Below are 20,248 nucleotides of genomic sequence, written 5' to 3'. Positions count from 1 at the left end.
ACCCAATAGTAGGGGAGAACAGTTGGGTTTTTTGGGTATGAGGTTTCAAAAGAAGAAAATATCCATAAAAGCACAAAAAATGGTAACATTTCTGGGGCAAGGGTGGTACCAGACACTACTTTTAATTCTATTTTCCGAAGTTTGACTCGTTTAGCAGGATTGTGCATCTTTGAATACATGGAAAGGCAAAAAAAGATTATCTAATTGCTATATAAAGAGCTTATGACTGTTCCTCATACAAAAAACTGTATCACTGCCACCATTTTAGGGCTCTCTGTAAGCTTTTTTCTTACTTCCCATTGGATTCACTGACTTAGGCAAGAGACCATTCAAGACTTTTTCTCCCTCCTTTCCTCTTCCCTTCCAAAAAAGTTCATCTAGTTACTCGTTTTCACCACCTCCCCTCTTTTGGAGTACATTCTGGAATGGTGGCAGCTTCAACGCTATCATTTAAAATCTGAGCATCAGACTACAGTACTTAAATTCCAATTATGGTAAAAAAAAAAAAAAAATATTAAGTGCAATATCTAGTTGGGATATGGTGGTTGCAATTGTGTGTGCAATTTAAATGCTAGCATCACATTTTGTAACAATTTGTGTTTGGTGGTACAGTAGTTCTGAGTGAGAAATGAATTAAAAAGCTCTTCCTCAGTGTTGATATCTGGATCTAGAATTGGAATAGTGTATAAAGGGCTCAAGGGTGTGTTTAAACATTCCCAGTTGAGTGGGGGGCAGCTATTAACATGGAATATAGATACAAGGCAAACCTCTGGGACAGTTAGAAATGAGTTCTAGAAGCTGTCAGCCTCTGTATTTAGAATACTGGGATACTGACGATTCCTATGATTAATTCTAGCTATTAGAACAAGTAGGGCAATAGGATTTGTCTACACAGTGGGGCAATGCATGCTAAAGGGCATTCTAAAACACAAGAACACGTTGCACACTAACTAGCCCACGTAGACCCTGCTGACACATACACAGTTGCATACTGCTTACTAACATAGCACTAATTCAACAGTAACACACACTGTGATGCTGGCAGACCAGGTGCCAGCTCAAGCCAGAGTCCAAGGTCAATTCACTTGTGTATTAGTATAGATCAAAGTGATTGTTAAATGTATAAGAGTGTATTTGGAGTTTAAACTTAATGAAAACTAATGGAATGTTACTTGCATTGTTTTCAATTATTTATATCCTATTATAACATAGTAGCCAACATTTACATTGTGTGTACCCCTTTAACTAAATAACCCATCAAACAAGAAAGAAGCCTTGTGGAATGCAAATGAAGAACTTCAACAGAAAAGCCCTAATTTCAAAGCAAATGGTCATTGTGTGTGATGATCAGAGGTCAAAGACTAAAAATGCATTCCTCACTCTCCATAATCAACGAAAAAGTCCACATGCGTAGTGACACTGTCATTTTGTTTTTCTGTGAGAAGCTGTAAGTATGGATTCAAGGAAAGATCCTGGATTTCTGGACTGTTTGGACTCTTACAGGAAGTGTACCAGATGCAAAGTGGAGATCTCCAGAGACTATCTGGGCACCCTGGCAGATTATTATATCACTGACACCATTTGGAATTACAAACTGTAACTCACCTGTGCATATATTTTACCTGCTTTAATCTCTCAATAACTCATTTCCTTTTCTGAGCTGACAAACCTTTAATTAATTTACTAAAGAATGGATATCAGTATTGTCTTTGGTGTAATACCTAGAGTACCAATTGATCTGGGGTAAGTGACTGGTCTCTTGGAGCAGCCTGATGTGATGTGATTTTTGGTTTAAGTGACCTCGTATCACAAAAAGTCCAGTTTGTCTGGGTGGCAAGATGAACTGGAGAATCTATGGTGTCTGTGACTCCATGGAAGACTGGTATAGTGATTTAGGAGCTTACATTTGTCACTGGCTTGGTGAAATATAGTTACCCCACGCTGGTGGTGTGTTCTGTATCTGTCCTGTTTTCTGATAGTCTCCCCTGAAGTATGCACTCACAGTTGTGAGCCAATCCAAGCAGCGTGACACATACTAGCGAACTTTCAACGCATACCAGCATAGTCTACACCAGAGGTTCTCAAGTGTTCTCAGATGTATTCTGCAGAAGTGTGAGGAAGCAGAGTGGAGAGCGGTGGCTACTGGCCAGGTGCCAACATCTGAAAGCAGTGCTACTGTTACCCCAGAATTTGACATTCCTGAGTATACCCCAGAACTTGACAACACTGCAATCAATCATTTTGTATGTTCAGCCACTGCCAGCTGAAAACCAAATACCACATAGCAAGGAATAATCTTAGGCCTTTGTGGGATAAGGTCAGACAACTGCCTATTTGCAGTTTGTTAATCAGAATTGGAGGATGGGATAGAAAGTTATGGAAGAGAGAGTGAATAGTGACCTTGGTTTTAGGTGCCCCTGATATATTGTTATGGCAAGAAATACTAGAAATGTCTTGAGATAATGAACAGTTTGCTGAAATTAGGAGAATTGGTGACAAAGTAGAGGTTATTATGGTGACCCACTAGGAGTCATGTGGTTATGTGCTTGTCAGCTATAAAAGACAGGTAAAAATAAATACCTGGGAACAATCCAAGGGAGCCTTTCTTCGCACAAGGCACTGACATCTAAACTCCCCATCAGCTGGACGGAAAGAGGGCCCCTGGCGGCCCTGCTAGTGATCACTAGAAACCATCTCAGACTATGGGTAACTATATCTGGGGCATTCTAAACCTATTAGGTAGGTGTGTGTGTACCTATCTAACAAGCAGTTTTAAATAAGAGCATGCTTCCTTGTAGCAATCATTTATCAGATGCACTGATTTATTCCTAGATTAATATTGTTATTGCTAGGTTAATATCTTTAAAACATGATAAGTGTACTAGATACTTTCAAGTATAAAACTGAATTACCTGCAAACTGAGATTCTGAAGTGAGACCCCAAATGACAGGGGATTATCTCGATTAGTGATCTAATAAGAGGAAAAAATACAAAAAGAATTACTTAAAATCAGAATACATGAAGAAAAGGAAAAACAGTTTGCAACATGTGAATAATTGCTTGCACAATTACGCAGTCTTATTTTATGTACTTTGAACTCCAGATTTATATATTTACCAAATGGTCCTCTCTCATATTTATTTTGGTATTTTTTTAGAAATACATAAATCAATGCTATTTGATTTATTACACAGCATACATCCTTAGAAAAGACACAAAAAACACAGATGAAAACTGCTGGAATGTTAGAAGTTCCCTCATAATGTGGAAAATAGAAGGAGGGGAAAAGAAACTAACTGGGGGTCATCCATAATAATTGAAAATACACAAGATCCTAATGTTCCATACATACAGAAGTACTTACATCATCTTCATATCGAACATGAATGTTGGAAATTTTCACCTGAAGATTCTTGATGACCTGAGTGACTAATTTTTCTACAAAGGTGTCTTGTTTCTCTTCTTTTCCTTTATCTAATTTGAAGCACAGATGTTTACATATATTTTTATTCAAATTAAGTATGAGAGATAAATAAAACTGAATGGGAAATCATTTAAATATTATAAATTTTGTAACTGATTAGACTCCAAGAATCAACAATGGTAGGAACATAATACTTCCTAACTATAAAAGTCACATGCTGAAGTGATTCCACATACCAGAAGCTGTACTTGCTGCTATACTGTACTGTAGTTGTATTAAACACTACCCTTCAGTTTACTTTCATAATGTTTATATCACTTGTCCTCTAGGGCCTCATCCTGCTTAAGTCGCTAGTGACGTAGAAAGGGCCAAATTTTTAAAGGTATCTGAAAATGCAGACAGGCACCTAGAGGGGTTTTCAAAATCCTGCTAGGGGTTGGGCACCTAGGGGGCCATTCAAAAGCTGGTAGCATCTATCTACACCTTTAGGTGCCTAAATACCTTTCAAAAATAAAGCCCTAAATATCATCCTTCAACACCCAACAAATTTGCAGTAGAAAATAAGGCACTCTATACGTTGTAGAATTAGCCTTTAGGGAGGCATTGCCACAAAGATACAAGGAGATTCTGTGTTGATGGAGGCAAAATTAAATTTGCTTCGTATCAGAGAGAAAGTGAGTTTGGCAGACAACTGTAAAAAAAGGTGAATTGTATCTATTCATGTTTAGTTTTGAAACTTTATCAGGCTTTCAGGACACATCTACTGCATAATCTGACTGAAGTACCAACTATAATAGCTGGACTATCCTTAGTGTCAGTATTTATAAGTAATACAGAAACTTTGGAAATAAAGTAAATATTCTGCACAAAAATGTACAGTAGCGAGTAGCCATCAGTTTTCCCAGCTACTAGTTAAGGGACATTAGTGAATTTACTATATGTTAGTGCACATAACTAAGACATTTTTAAAAATATTGGAAGGGAAGCAACTAATCTGCTAGAATCCATATTCAATTAGTTTAACATCTGGCAGTTTTTGACTTAAACGATCTAGCAATGCATACAGTCATATCTGTTTCTCCTGCTTACCCTGGTCAGCTATTTTCTGTTTTGCATCCTCTATTCTTTGTAGTTCCCTTTGCTTTGCTTCTAGGAGCTGTCTGTCTTCCTTTTCGGCATCATATTTTATGCCTATGTAAAGAAGGGAGAGAATGTTAAGACACAAGTGTATATATAAGTATATATATAAGCAACTGGATAGCGTAGTGGTTAAGAGCGCCGCCCTTTGATACGGGAGACCGCCCTTTGATACGAGAGACCGGGGTTCAAATCCCGGTTGGTACCCAACTTTCCAGTAGGGGCCTTGGGCAAAAAAGACCACCAACGCTTTCGAACCTGCTAACTTCAATATAGACGTGACACAAGCTCAGTAGTCTGCGTGAGACGTGCCCGATTAACAAGTCGAGATGTTGCAGGAAACAGGACCAATCTGAGATAGAGTTGGGCTATCTGTGATAAAATCCATTCATGCGACGAGACAAAGGAACCTGGAATGAGGGCATGCTACTATGCACACTGGACCCTAATGAGAGGAGAACATATATGAAGACGTATGAGGGAACTGTGGATGAACAAGAGACCTATCATTCCAACTAATACTGAAACAGCTGATTACCCACCGCTATTAACACTGGTAAAGAGGAAGCTGCCTCTCAACAGCTTGAGCTAGACCACTCCATTCACACGCCAATCAAAACTGAGAAAAGGGAATTGCAGCCGCACACTGAATGTGAAAACTTCACTGCCACACCTCCTCCATTGCTGGAGTACACGGGCAGCCGATTGAGGCATAAAATGGAAATATGCTACAGTCAATCACGAGACCGATTACAAGGGCTCAGGTGGAGAAGTACGCATCAGAAGTATGTGAAGACGCCAATAGACCTCAGCTAATGCCCTACTACCACGCTAATCAAACATGAACTGGTATACGCTACAGCCTCTGTATCCTGGAGATCGCTTGGCTACACGATCAAGAAAAACAACATATGTACCAACCCTCGGAAAATGAGGTTGGAGGATAAGATCAAAGTTGCGACCTTGGATGTAGATTGTTGTCAGCCTGATGGAACTACAGATAGGGTGTAGAGATTAAGGAAGATCGGTACTGGAAAAAATGACAAGGACCTGATCCATCGGACCCAGAGACGCTAAACAAACTCACAGCACTAGTAAGAGCTAAGGAGTATCTACATAAGAGAAGCAGAGGCAAAAAAAAATGCCTCTCCAGAACACATCCAAGGCTCCCAACTCTGCACGACACAATAACAGCAGAGCCACCAGCACAGAAACTGACACCTACTGGAAGAAATATGGAGAAAGAGAAGACATAACACCATGCAAGTGTCTGCAGGACCTGAAAACAGACACAGCAATTCTCAGAACAGAACCATCACTCACACAGTAGAAAGACATCCAGCCAGACTCAGACCTGGTAGAGACAAACATGAAATACGTAAAACTAGCAGTGCAGCACGACCTACCGTGCAGAGGCCCAACCCATACTGGTAAGACTAACAATGTACCTAATGCTACCGCAACAAGGAAGAAGTGGCTGAATCATGAAGACCCTGCAAGGACAGGAGCACGTCCAACTACACAGCATAACCTGGCCTCCCACAACAATGGAAGTCTATCAGGTCTCATGGCTGCCTAAGCTACAGGACAATGGTGCCAGTACTAGCACAGCTAGGAAGGATTGGAACAACACCACGAGGCTCTGAAACATCTAGTTGCTCATAGATATGAGCAGAGTCGCTCAGTCAAGACAGACCAATCTGACACAGCCTGGATGACTACAGGAAAGCCTACAATAACGAGTTGACTGAGTTGCGCCAACAAATCAACAGGAACAAGGACCTCTCTCAAGACTCAATGGGACTACTGGAGACTACACTGGAGTCACTCTAAGGGCAGTTGCAGAATGTGCCATCAAGTGCGATATACAGAGTGATGCACTGTCCCCCTAGCTGTTCGCCTGCATAGCTTGAACCCTCGGCCAGATAATCAAAGGACTGGATATGGGTTACAGGTTCAAGGAGTGAACTACCTGATGCCTGTCCTCTATTGGATACATCAAAGCTGATAATGCTAATGATGAACAGAACACGACCGTTAATCCCACCGACGCACAGAATCTTCAGTGGGATACTGAGTCCGTGGAGATTCCGCGGTTAGAAGAGGTAAGTCAAATTTCATGGGAACTACCACGGCCACATAGCAACATACAGACCACGACAAGTCTTCGTCCATCACACTGAAACCATGATGAGGAGCGAAGGATCTAAGAGGACACCAAGATACCACTCAAGATAGATACACAGGTCCTGAAGACCAGCTCAGTGGGAGAACAAGATTCCCTGCCATCAACAGTACCCACTGCAGTCATTCAGATACCCTGCCCGGTATAAGTGAGCTGGCGAAAGGAGACATGAGGCTGCCGAAATCGGAAACACCCGATCTCCTCAACAATCGACGGAGTTCCCAAGTCAAACCCAGAACTTGGATATACCACCGGAAAGAACGGGCGGCGGGCGTGTACATCAAAGCCATCTGTCTGATGAAACCGAAACATCCAGGAGTACATCAGTAAGATGGCCCCCCCACGAAGAAGCTGAGTGGTCCTGAGAGACATTGCGCTGAGCGGCAGCAAACAGGGAGGAAGACCAGCAGCAAAAGGTGCCCTGGCAAACAAAACCCTGCCATGGCATGTACCATCGACAATAGCGAGCTGGGTTGACACTGGGGAATTCCTACAGTGCTGACATGGCTGTGATCAAGGACAGCACTGAGCACTGATCATTAGAGCACAGAACAGACTGAGCACCAGATCCCCTGAACAGGGGTTACCACACTAAGAGGACCCAAGGTACAACTGTGCTAGAGAGGCCTCAGAGGACAGTCCAACCATCATAGTGCAGGAGTGATTAGAGTAAGGAAAAGATACACTGAACGGCACACAGTGCTGCATTGTGTAACAGGAAACACTCACAGCTTATGGGCTTAGGACCTCCCCAAATGGGAGTCCACGAAGTTGTGCCAGATAGCAAGGCTTAAGATCCCTGGGGACTTCCCAGATCCAGATACGGACCAGGAGATATGGCCAATCAACCAGACATCTATAATGGACAAGGACAGGACAGACATGCGTAGGCTGATGATATCAGCAGTGCAAATGACAGCCAACGATCCAGAAGAAGGACATATGAAAAGCTGGAGAAGTCACCAGAGGCACCTACACAAGGAAACTAGAGAGGATTGGAAAGATGAAGGCCAAGGGTCCGCAGTGTGGTAGGATCACTCGGGGCTGTGACTCCTAGCTGGGTGAATGGTCCAAAATGCCAGGAACAACTAGATTCTCGTCCAGATAAGTGCAGTGCTAGGAATAGCTAAGATACTGCGCAGAACCCTCAAACTCCCAGGCCTCTGGTAGAGGACCCGAGGTTGAGGAAGACACATACCACAAATAGGGGTGAGAGGGGAATTTTTATATATATATAAAGTTAAAATTCTGAAAACATCTTTGAGGATAATTTTGATGAAATAAAGAAATATCTCGTTTGAACGTATTAAAGATTTAATAATACAGTAAAAGAAAATCAAATATGAAAAATATAACTTGGGTCAGGCAACAGCAACTACTGGAAATAAGACTAATTGTATACATCATCTATTACTGTGATTTTTAAAATAGTATTACAATAAAATAAAGCTCCATGATATACAATTTTCCTGTCACTCAACTTACTGGCTGTAGGCACTATCAGCAAATAAACTCCATCCAGAACAGCCTCAACTGGTTGAGTATAAAGGTATTTCCAAGGGATTTGTAGATTAAGTTGACCTACAGTATATAAAAGAAAAGTTATAACAATATGTAATGAAATTTGACTCAAAAGTATGTTACAAGGTTTAAAAAAAAAACAAAAAAACCTAAAATTGCCATAACACCATCAAATGCATGTTAAGTACTTTTCAAAGCAAACAAAAAAACAGTCTGTGACAAGTTTACAATCTTTAGATATATTATTTTTTTTTAGAAATTGCAACTAGCAGGGTAAACACAAAAAAGAGTGGGAACAGGATGCAATGAGGAAAGATAAGGCCAATAGCAACAGGACTGGACATTTTAGATATGCGCACATCTTGCTGGCTCAATCAAAATATTTTTTTAAGTATTTATTGTACCTCTTATGGAAAAAGTGTACTTAGGGATAAATTTGAATGAGGAAAAAATACTGGACTGAGATTCAGCACATTTCCTTATAAAATATATGCTTTTTCAATTCAATGACATTATAACAAGCAAGTCTTCTCCCCGGCCCTCAAAAAACCCACTGCTATGCCTAGTCTCTTTTAGGCAGTTTTATTTCTCAAACATAGGCAAAATAGTTCTTCAAGAACACGCAGGGCTATCACTCCCAGTGTATTTTTCCCCCTTTACATCTCGGCCTCTCTCAACCTCTCAGGCTGGGGTGAAGGCAGTGGTCCTTCACAGGAGGAAAGGCAGAAGACGTGTTGTATGGGTTCTGTTGTGAAGACAGGGGACTTGAGAGAGCTAGTAGTGGCTACATAACAAGAGCTACAGCTGATTCAGCAAGAAAAAGTGCAGCTGGCCAGAGAACATCAAGTCACTCAAGACAGGAAGAAAGAAGTTGCTTGAACCTCACTGTCAGTGAACTTGAGAACTTAAGAATCTCTATGTGCAGACATGCTGAAGCCTCAACGTGCAGAGAAGATGCCCTTCTCAAAGTCCTGGAAAAGATGACATTATGAGGACAGTGCTCTGGGGAGGGTATGCTTGTAATGTTGGCTTTAAGGACTGCGAGGTATTTGGGGAATACTGATGTGTATGAATTTGTATGTAAGCGTTTATATCAAGTTTTTTGTGTTTTGGTTGGGGGGAAGGGATGAGGTAAAAGCAGTCCAGAAGGGCCTCACACATCAAAACAAAAAAACTGCCTGTGAGGAGGAGTTTTTTTTAAAAGGGGGAGGGAGAAAGAGAGGTACAGTATGTCACAGGGTGGCTGGCTGCCTGTAACTTAAGTAGGTCCAGTCCCAGTTTCAACAGGTGCTCCCAGTTGCGGCCAATTAAGGGAGCCATGTTGCATCCAGGGCTATGAAGGGTCAGAGACAGGCCCAGTGAGGGTCAACTGGCTGAGAGACAGCCAGGAAGCTGCAGGAAGCAGAAGCAGCAGGACTGTCAGAGTCCCCTGGGAGGAGAGACAGTGACAGTCTGAAATGCAAAGGGTGAACTGAGGTACTGTTTTGTTTGTTTGAGTTTGGAAAATAAACCTGCCTAAAGGAAACAGAGAATGACAGTGAGTCCTTAGCAAACTGGAGAGAAGCCCTGCCTTATGACAGTCGCTAATTCTTGTCATGCAACAACCAGTCAATTTGTGTTCTGAGGAAACCTCCCCAAGTCATGCAACATGCTGCTGATGGGAAGCCTACTGAAGTGTTCGCACACTACAGGAGGCAGAAAAGAAAATAGAAATCTAAATTATGTAGTGTTGGGGTTTTTTGTTTTTAATATACAATGTTCTTTTATATTTTATACATTCTAAAATATTTGATAACTAGGTAAAACTTCCTTTTATTTTCCATGTTAGCATTCCCTCTTCCAGAGTTAAAATACGAATGTCTTTTACAGGTATGAAGATATTTATTCCAGAATGCATGAACTGATTCACATTCACTTACACACTGCAGAGCACCCTTTAGAAAATTAACTACTTGAAATGCTTGAGGTCAGTTGTAAGAACAGAAAATACATTACCAGGCTCTTGCTCCATTTATTACAAAGTAGTGCATGCTACAAAAATGCAACTTACCAATATGCCCTGCTTTTACTTTAAATGGTACATCCAGCTGACTCTGCAAAAATAATATATTTAAAAAAAAATATTTAGACCTATTTAAGCAATATATTTAATTTACCTTTATGTTTTCTTCCCAACTTCCCTCTTGGCAAAATTACACTACTATTCACTTAGCTCCAAACACAAAACATAAATTGAGAGCATATATTCTTTAATATCTTAGTATGGGAGTCTTTTCCAGATGTATCGATATAAAGGGCTCTTTAAACCGGTTTCTGTACTCCTCCCCGATGAGAGGAGTAGCGCTGAAGTCAGTATTACCATATCGGATTAGGGTTAGTGTGGCCGCAAATCGACGGTATTGGCCTCCGGCCGGTATTTACACAGTGCACCATTGTGATGCTCTGCGACAGGCAATCCAAACTCAGATGGACTGGCCAGGTAACAGGAAAAAGCCCTTGCAAACTTTTGGAATTTCATTTCTTGTTTGCCCCAGCATGGAGCGCTGATCAGCTACAGGTGGACCATGCACTCCCAGAATCAAAAAGAGCTCCAGCAGCTGGATCATACGGTGAAGATACTGGAATCTGATCGCTTATGGGAGACAAATCTGGGTCTATCAGAGCTCTGTTACAGAAGACGAAATGAGAAAGCCATTTGGAAAAAAAGATCTCCAGGCTATGATAGCATAGAAGCCACAGCACAGTGACACATGCTGTGACAAGCCATTAACGGAAAGTGTAAAGAATCAAACACGACAAGGGCTCATGGAGGAAGGGAGGACTGGAACTGAGGACTCCACTGTATCCATCAGTCCCCCACAGTCTCCCGAAAGCATTTCATCGCCCCTACAGGCTGAGCTCCCAATGCCGTAGGGTCAAACACATTTTGAATCCGGCTGACCCCAAAGCCTGTTCAGGTATTATCCCAAGCTCGTCAATTTGTGTCCCCCTTCCCCCGATGAAAGAAAAGGAAAAAATCGTTTCTTGACTTTTTCATATGTCACCCGTTACTACGCACTGTTGCTGGTAACACAGTGCTGCGCGCAATACAATGAGCAAGCATCCTCTCCCCCCTCCCCTCCCTTGGATGGCAGACAAGTACTGGTACAAAAGGACGGATATCCATCATGTCATCGAACCCGTGAAGTGCTCCTGGCTGGCCTTCAGGGAGGTCGGCGGGGGGCGCCTGGTAAAAGTAGAATGGACTCCTGGTCATCCCGGCAGATGGCTACAGAACGGCTGTAACCGCATCCTCATCATAGCAACTGGGGGGCTGAATCCCACACCTCCCTTCATGCTCTAAAGAAAATATTCTCGTACTGCTGGACTATCAATAGCAGCAGGGATGCTGCCGTCTCCTCTCCACCGATTTAATCTCTGCACGACCAAAGTCGGAGTGTTTTTCTTATTCACTAAAAAGCATCTTTATTACTTCTACATCACACACAAATGGGGGAATAACTGGCCACGTAGCCCAGAAAGGGTTGGGGGAGAAGGGAAGTCAACGGGTGGGGTTGTTGCAGGGGCAATCCCCCTATGAATGGCATGCAGCTCATCATTTCTTGCGGGATCTGACACGGAGCAGCTGTGCTCTCTGGTTCCCTGATACACTGGTTCTCTAGAGCTCAGCCCCCAGTTGCTATGAAGAAGACGGTTACCAGCCGTTCTGTACCATCTACTGGGAATGACTGGGAGTCATTCCCATTTTTGTCTTTGCGCCCCCGGCCGACCTCAGCAAAGGCCAGCCAGGAGCATCCATGACAGCAGCAGACGGTACAGAACAACTGATAACCATCATCTCCTTGCCAATTTACAGTGGCATGGCAGATGGTACAGAACGACTGATAACCGTCATCTCATCGCCAATTTACAGTGGCATAGCAGACGGTACAATAGGGATAGTAACCGTCTCTGCTGCCTTGCAAAGACAAATGAATGCTGGTGTGTAGCACTGGAGTACCGCCTCTGTCAGCAACATCCAGTACACATACGGTGACAGTGACAAAAGGCAAAACGGGCTCCATGGTTGCCATGCTATGGCGTCTGCCAGGGCAATCCAGGGAAAAAGGGTGCGAAATGATTGTCTGCCGTTGCTTTCACGGAGGAAGGAATAAGTGACGACATTTACCCAGAATCACCCGTGACACTGTTTTTGCACCATCATACATTGGGATCTCAAACCAGAATTCCAATTGGTGGGGGAGACTGAGGGAACTATGGGATAGCTACAGGATAGCTACCCACAGTGCAACGCTCCAGAAATCGACGCTAGCCTCGGTACATGGACGCACACCGCCAAATTAATGTGCTTAGTGTGGCCACGTGCACTTGACTTTATACAATCTGTTTTACAAAACTGGTTTATGTAAAATCGGAATAATCCCGTAGTGCAAACATACCCTAAATATACTGACAAGGAGTGAGAGTATTTCTGGATATAGGTTCCACTCTGCTTAACCCAAATTCTGCAACGTAAGTTCTGATGTTCATCTCTCCATTGATAGGCAGTCACCACAGTGGTAGGAAAGTATGCTCTTCCCAGAACAGAAGTTGATTTTTTCTCTGGAATAGCACGGATCATGTTTATTCCTAATTTATTTATAAATGCCCTAGCCTGTCATGACCAGAGCAAGTCTGTTGGAAGAAAGAGTCCTCCGAGATCTTACTGAATCTTTGTGTTCCAGCTGGTGGGTATTATGATTTTTTCTTCTGATACCCATTTCCTGGACTGAACTGGGATCTGAAAAGCCCCCTCTATTAACCCCAGCTGGCAACTACCATAAGGATTACTTTGTCTAGTTTATTAATTAATCCCTCCAACAAAATCTGGTTCTCTGCACTCACCAATTGAGGGAGCTGAGAATATTCCCTGAACTCTGTCAACAGATGTGACAGGATAAGATATTGAAGACTTCTGCTGGCTGTTCCACTAGCTGAGTGGTCCCCAACCTTTTCATCTGGCGGGCGCCAGACGAAGGACCATGGCGGCGGTCGAGCATCTGCCGAAATGCCACCAAACTGCGATGGCGACGCCTCTCAATGACGCCGCTTGTCAATGGCAAGCGACGTCATCGAGAGGCATCACTGCCGAAATGCCACCAAAATTCAGCGGCATTTCGGTGGATGCTCAACTGCTGGCCAAGATGAGGGCGCATTTAAACGCGCCCGCAGGCCAGCACCATGTTGGGGACCCCTGCACTAGCCGGTCAATATATCCCTGTTATCTTCATCTGTCAAGCCAAGAGCATAAAAGGATGTGTCTACCACTGTCCTCTCTGCACCTTCACATCACTGCATACAATGTCCAAAGTACTGAGGAAGGTGGGAGGGTCACGTAATGTATGTGAGCAACACATCTCAAAGAACAAACAGTTACTGTACAGGTAAGTAACTCTATTTCTCCTTCAAGGGATTGTGCATGGATGTATTCCACTGTAGGTGACTCATCATCAGCAATTACCTTACAGGTCCTTGGCCCTTGGATCACTTGAACAGACTAACACCAGCTTCCCAAAGCTGGCATAGCGTCTTCAGGCTTGAGTGACAGCATTATGTCTGGAAAAAGTTTGTACAGACTACCATGTTGCTGGTTTGCAGATATTCACAATAGGGATGTTGTCTGAAGGCTGCACTACCATCACCCACTCCATGGAAGGAGAGACGCCTGAAATTCCTATTTAGCGGCGTGAAGCAAGGCTGTCTCGAGCCCCTTCATTTTCAAACTTAGCCATGGAGTCGCTCATTCGAGTGATCTCCAGCGGTCTGACAAGATCTCTTTCCAAGCACAGAGAAAATGAGATAGTTGTCTCCCAAAGGAGACATGGTCGGTATTGAGCATGATCAAGCAGTCAAAAAGGACTACTTGGAGGTTGAGGCTGCCTGATTAGAAGAACCTCTAGATCAGTAGTCTCCAAACTTTTTTGATCACGCACCCCATCAGTAAAAAAATATTGAGCACACACCCCCTGCTGCACCAGCTCTAACATTTTTGCCAGAGCACACCCCACTTTGGAGACCACTGCTCTAAACAACATTGGCTGGCAACAATGGAGAGGTCTACACCCCCTCTTGGTAGAATCACTGATCTCTGCTGGATCAAGGATCTATAACAAAGGTGAGGTGTCATGAATAGATAGCTAAGGGTTAATGTTTCTTTTACCTGTAAAGGGTTAACAAAGGGAACCAAACACCTGACCAGAGGACCAATCAGGAAACTGGATTTTTCAAAGCTCAGGGCTCAGGGCGAGGGAAATTTTGTTTCTCGTTCTTTTGTCTTTGTCTGGCTCCTCAGCTATGATATTTTGCAGGGGATCTTTTTCTACCTTGTAAGCTTCTCATCTTCAGTTTCCCAGGTTGTACGTACAAAGGTAGCAAAACAAAAGGCTTTTATATGTTTTGTTTTGTATTTACATGTGGTGTGTGTGTGCTGGAATGTTTAAATTGTATCTCTTTTTGAATAAGGCTGTTTTAATTCATATTTTTTCTTTAAGCCAATTGACTCTGTAATTGTCAACTTGGATACAAGAAGATTATGTTTAGTATTTTTCTTTCTTTTTTATATAAACTTTCTTTAAAACTCTGTTTGAGTCTCTTCTGTATCTCTGGTAAGGAGAAAGGAAAGACAGGGGGGAGAGGAATCTCACTATCGCTCTGTTGTTTAACTATCCTGTGTCCTCAGGGCGGGAAAGGAGCTAGGGGGAGGAGAGATAGAAATCTCTTCTGTTTCCTTGTATTTGGGATTGTCTCTTTGTGGATAGAGGAAGTAAGCTCTTGGGTATTGTGATGTAAAGATTGGCATCAATACTCCCCAGTTAGCAGAGAGGAAGTCTGGGTGGAGAGAGAGAGATGATAGGGCAGTGTGGTTATTACTCTCCCTTTGTTGTAGGCTCAGGGTTTCTGAGTCTTGGGGTCCCTCCAGGGAAGGTTTTGGGGAGACCAGAGGGGGCCAAAACCCTGGACATTTTGGATGGTGGCAACGAGATCAGATCTAAGCTGGTAAATTGAGCTTAGAGGGGTTTCATGCTAGCTTCTCAGTTTATGAACGCTAAGGTTCAAATCTGAGTAGGAAGCTACGACATGAGGTCTAAAGTGCTCCTTTTTCATTCAAGTGCAAACTCCTAATGAACAGAGATTTTCACAGGAGTCCTTTACAGTGCACATAGCGTTGTCTGACTTTTGAGGGGAAAAAAACTTGGATTCTTCAAAGAACAAATCTTCTATCATATTTTGCAGCCATTTCAGTTAACCTGAAGCTTGCAGCCACAAACAGCACTTCCTGGAGATGGTGAGTGTATTGGACACACGTATATATTTCACTTTAGGTGTGTGTGCACCCAATGCACTTGAAGGAAAACTGAGAAGAACTTCAGGGAGCAGGTCATTCCCCTACTACCAGTGATTCACAGTCTGGTTCTACTTCCAGCTGGAATAACTGCAAGTTGAAGTACCTCTTGTATTAGATCTGTGGGCCATGGCATAATGAAGAATGAATCAGATCTTTTTTTTTGTTTGTTTTAAAGAAAGTCAAATATTGAGCTCATAAAGGAAAATTTAACTTGTCAATCTGCTTCTCTGATGAAAATCACCTGAGGGATATCAGTCCTCGATTTTAGCTCTTCTGCATTAACTTAGATGGAATATATGTGCTCAGATTGTCAAAGGCATTAAATAAGATCTGGGGTTTGGTTTACAGAGATCTCAGCCCGCTTAATACCAGGGAAAATGCATCATTAGAAATCCTCTTAAGCTTTTATTAAAAGATAAAGATAAAGAAAAAAAGGAAAAACAATTAAAGCAGTTGAAATGTAAAATATTAAGTAAGGCTTTCGGCTTAACAGCATCCCTTGTTCCCTTTCCCTTTAGTGGGAGACAGTTATTAGAAGAGGAAAAAACCCTTTTTTGACAGTCTCTTAGACACCATCTAAGATGGTAATAACTGTCCTTTCTGGGGAAAAGAGCAATTAGTTGAGAGAGGCTGCTGCTGCTAAGGTCTGATCCAGTTTCCTCACAGGTGGTCTTCTGTATTCAGCTGGACCCAGTAGAAGTGGTGATGTCTTCGGGGCCCCTCTCTGGCCTAGTCTGGTCAGGACATCTCTCTGACCAAGGCCTGAGGTCCAAGTAGACAGTGGAAAGAGTGGCCATGATGGTGACACTTGTTCCAGGAGCCATTTTTTCTCCCAAAAATCTCTAAGGACCCCCCAAAGGGAATACTGGGTGGAACAGCCAATCCCCTCATTATATTGTCCACCAATCAGGCCTAGTTTCCAACACACCAATTCTGGTTCCACACTCTTTCCTTATTTACCAAGCATGATCTTAACACAGCCCTTGAGTTATATCTGTACACCTTTTTGTTTGGACTAATTCAGTCTCTCTCCCTTTCATATCTTTTTCTATTATAGGTTATTGTGACATCTTAAGAACTTTCACATTCTTTTTACAGTTAAGTAAATTTGTAGCCCAATTATCACAATAACTCCTTAGTGCAAGGCTATTAGAAATTCCTTAGGTTTTAAGATTTTTTTTTTTAAACTAGCCAGATCCGCTGAAAGGCAGGGTTACAGAAATAAAAATGTTATCCAATAAGGCATCATTGGGTGAAGGGCTGAAGCAACAGCCAGCAAGGCACAGTTTCCCACAGAAAGTTCCTTCATAGATGTATCTCAAGAAGAAACTGACTAATATTCAGAAGGCAATATTTACAGTCTGCAGGAAGTCTGGATCAAGTTCTCTCTCACCACCACTGCTTTGGGGGATTCAAAAAGTATTTTAAAAAAACAGAAATTCCACCAGTTTCTTCCTAAAGTGCAGAACATCAGGAGCAACTAATCGGTGCAAAATATTTCCTGACATAAATGCCAACTGTATAGTTTACTACTTAATAATATTTCACATAATACTCAAAATGGGACTCAGTTAAATTAATACAGTTTTCATGTAACAAAAATCTATTCTGTCACGCTTGGGAGAAAATTTAAAATGTTATTTATTGTGACACAAGTTGGAAGTGCTGGAAAATAAGCCTTCAAACAAATTCCAACATTCCTGGAACAAGGTGATGCTAAGTGAAATAACCCTCTGAGTATATTGCCAAAATTATTTGAGTAATTGCTGGATTAAAAATTTTGACCATGTATTGTCTATACAAAAGGTCTCATTTTTCTCACTCTAACCTTCTGAGACATGCTTAGAGAAATCTAAGACTTTGAGCTGTTTTTAAATTTTCTGCTGTGAGTGTGCAAAACTTTAAATTAAAAAAGGGTTTCTATGACATGAACATGTTTTAATATTTCCTATATTCTATTCTCTATATTTTAATATTAATCTCAAATAGTGTTTTACTAGATCAGGGGTAGGCAACCTATTGCACAGGTGCCGAAGGCGGTACACAAGCTGATTTTCAATGGCACTCACGCTGCCTGGGTCCTGGCCACAGTCTGAGGGGCTCTGCATTTTAATTTAATTTTAAATGAAGCTTCTTAATCATTTTAAAAACATTATTTACTTTACATACAACAGTAGTTTAGTTATATATCACAGACTTATAGAAAGAGACCTTCTAAAAACGTTAAAAATGTATTACTAGCACGCAAAACCTTAAATTAGACTGAATAAATGAAGACTCAGCACAGCACTTCCAAAAGGTTGCCAACCTCTGTACTAGATTATGTGCTTGACAAACTGTGTTCTAGCCAGCAAAGCTTTATTATTTATAAAGCTAAAAATGTATTTTTAGATCTGACTTGTAACTATCATTCAAGCTTCCTCATGAAATTTTTTTCAAATGGCCTCTCAAATAATAGTAGCAGAGCAGTCCATAAAAACGAAAGAACAAAGAACTTTTGAAGGTTTTTCAGAAGACCAAAGCAATTCATTTCTTGAGCTGAAAGATGTCTGCTTACTATTCTAGCTAAAAATCAACCTATGTCACTTTAAAAGTGCAATATACTGTACAAACAACTATTTTCACAACAGTGGTAACACTTTCTCATTTTTGCTTGCTTTGAACTTACCAGTGCATTTTCCTTTATTTCAAGATTCTTAAGTGCGACAGCTCCTAAAGGGAAAAATTAAAAGGGTTAAAAGCTGTCTCAAAGCAGGTCTAGAATCAATGGGGACATGATCAAAAATATTAGTGGCCAGTCTGCAGTCGAACTGCCAATGAGACTAACACCAGTGCTACAGCAACATCAGAAGGCCTTCAGAGATGACTCTATGTAAACAAGTTTAATGTGTCTTTACTAGCTCCTACTATTTTCAAACAAAAGTTCTCCGAGACATGCTTTAAAGTACCAGAATCGCCCACAGAACTAGGTGTTCTAAATTTCTATACAGAATATTGTGTGTCACTTGTTAACATACCAGAACGGATATTATTTGAAGAAAAAAAAAAAGAAAAAAAGGACGACTGAGTAAATTATTGGATCCTCTGCTACTGACTGAGGTGGTGACCGATAGGCCACTGAAGAAATGGAAGACTCTCACTGACTTTAGTAGATTTTAGATGATGCCCTAGTATCCAGAAAAGTCAAAGTCTGAAATTGCATCAGTTAACAACAACCTGGGTAAACATCCATTTAACTGACTTCTATAAGCTTACAATTAATGTTCAAGTTTCCAACTAGAGCAATTAAGTAAATCTAACTGTAAATGTCTTTAGGTGTGAATGGGCTCAGAAAAGTGACTACCTGAATAAATACAGAACATTGCTACTCAACAGATCTGCTGTCCGTGTATATGTTAAGTTGTATCTGCTTATTTAGATAAGATTTTCCTGCTTTTCATTCCAGTTAACGCTGTAGAGGCAAAGCAACTATGAGTGTGTTAACTACAGTCTTTACTGAGCTGCACATCTGTGCAACACCATTTGTGAGCAGTAGACTTTAGTGTTGGCAGCATTCCCATCAGGCCCAAAGAACAATATTCAGCTCCAAACAAAGTTTATTATACCTTCTGAATTTGTACTTTCAGCATGATTCATTTTTCTTTATGCTTCAATCTGAAGAAAAGTGTACTAAATAAATAATCTGTGAAACTAAAAAGAAAATAGTCCACAAAGGGCAGAATCAAAACAAAGAAACAGATGAGGAAAGCGCTGAAGACACTGTGTGACCCAAGCTCACTGCATCTTCAGCAATAAAAAGCAACCGAAGGGCAGTTGAGGCCACTTCCCCCTTTATGCTCTTCTGCAGAGGGAGGCCAAGTGGCACCAGTGGACACTGCTGGCTAGGAATATATCACAGGAACACCACCACACCACATCCCACGAACAGGATAATGCAGAGGCCCCAGGAAGAAGAATTTGCTGTGATGCACTACGTACATATAAAGTAGATCAGTAGCTTGCCAGTGACTAGGAGATGCCCTACAGATTATGGACCTTTATAAATTGTCAAGTAAACAAGAAAGCCATCAAAACAACGTTTATTTGGTTTGACATATGCAATTTAATCTGAATTACTTGTGCCTCATAGTACACCAATAAATCTTCTAAACAACACTTTACAGATATAATGAAATCTGGTAATGATATTTCATTGCAGGGCTCAGGTAAAAATGCTAAATCTTCACTGAAGAGATGTCACCATTTCAAATGTGTGCATTTAAGAGACTGTATGAACTGTGAGTGTATTTGAATATTTATCTACTTTCCATCACGTCAGTGCTTGTTTGTTTTACATTTATGCTCCTCCATATACATCTATGCATAATGGCAACCTAAAGTTAAAAAGGCATTTTTATTTTAGTCTGTCTTGTACTGTACGAGGTGGTTGTTTATTTATACTAGTCAACTGAGGGTACCACATCTCGCAGTGGCATCCAACAAAATCTTGTGAAACGTCTGCAGTAATAGGACTCTCCAGGTCAGCTTTTAAATTCTGTTTATACTACATTTCTTCCAGAACTTTCAGAGGCTCTAAACATCTCATTTATAAATTAA

At 41.5% G+C, this 20,248-nt stretch overlaps 1 protein-coding gene across 2 annotated transcripts in view; it reads right to left on the bottom strand.

Annotated features, from left to right (window-relative positions):
• Window positions 1-20,248, bottom strand: part of VPS13A (vacuolar protein sorting 13 homolog A) — a 339,425-nt gene that overhangs the window by 308,167 nt on the left and 11,010 nt on the right. For both annotated transcript variants that reach the window (XM_032790455.2, XM_032790457.2), the window contains exons 2-7: window positions 18,321-18,364; window positions 10,319-10,361; window positions 8,233-8,328; window positions 4,515-4,616; window positions 3,366-3,475; window positions 2,913-2,972 (exon numbers count right to left, since the gene is read on the bottom strand). In XM_032790455.2, coding sequence (XP_032646346.1) covers window positions 2,913-2,972; window positions 3,366-3,475; window positions 4,515-4,616; window positions 8,233-8,328; window positions 10,319-10,361; window positions 18,321-18,364 — 455 coding nt within the window. The remainder of the gene's footprint in view (window positions 1-2,912; window positions 2,973-3,365; window positions 3,476-4,514; window positions 4,617-8,232; window positions 8,329-10,318; window positions 10,362-18,320; window positions 18,365-20,248) is intronic.

Source organism: Chelonoidis abingdonii, chromosome 6, assembly GCF_003597395.2.
Source record: "Chelonoidis abingdonii isolate Lonesome George chromosome 6, CheloAbing_2.0, whole genome shotgun sequence".
NCBI lineage: Eukaryota > Metazoa > Chordata > Testudines > Testudinidae > Chelonoidis > Chelonoidis abingdonii.
This window is presented reverse-complemented; position numbering and strand designations above follow the sequence as displayed.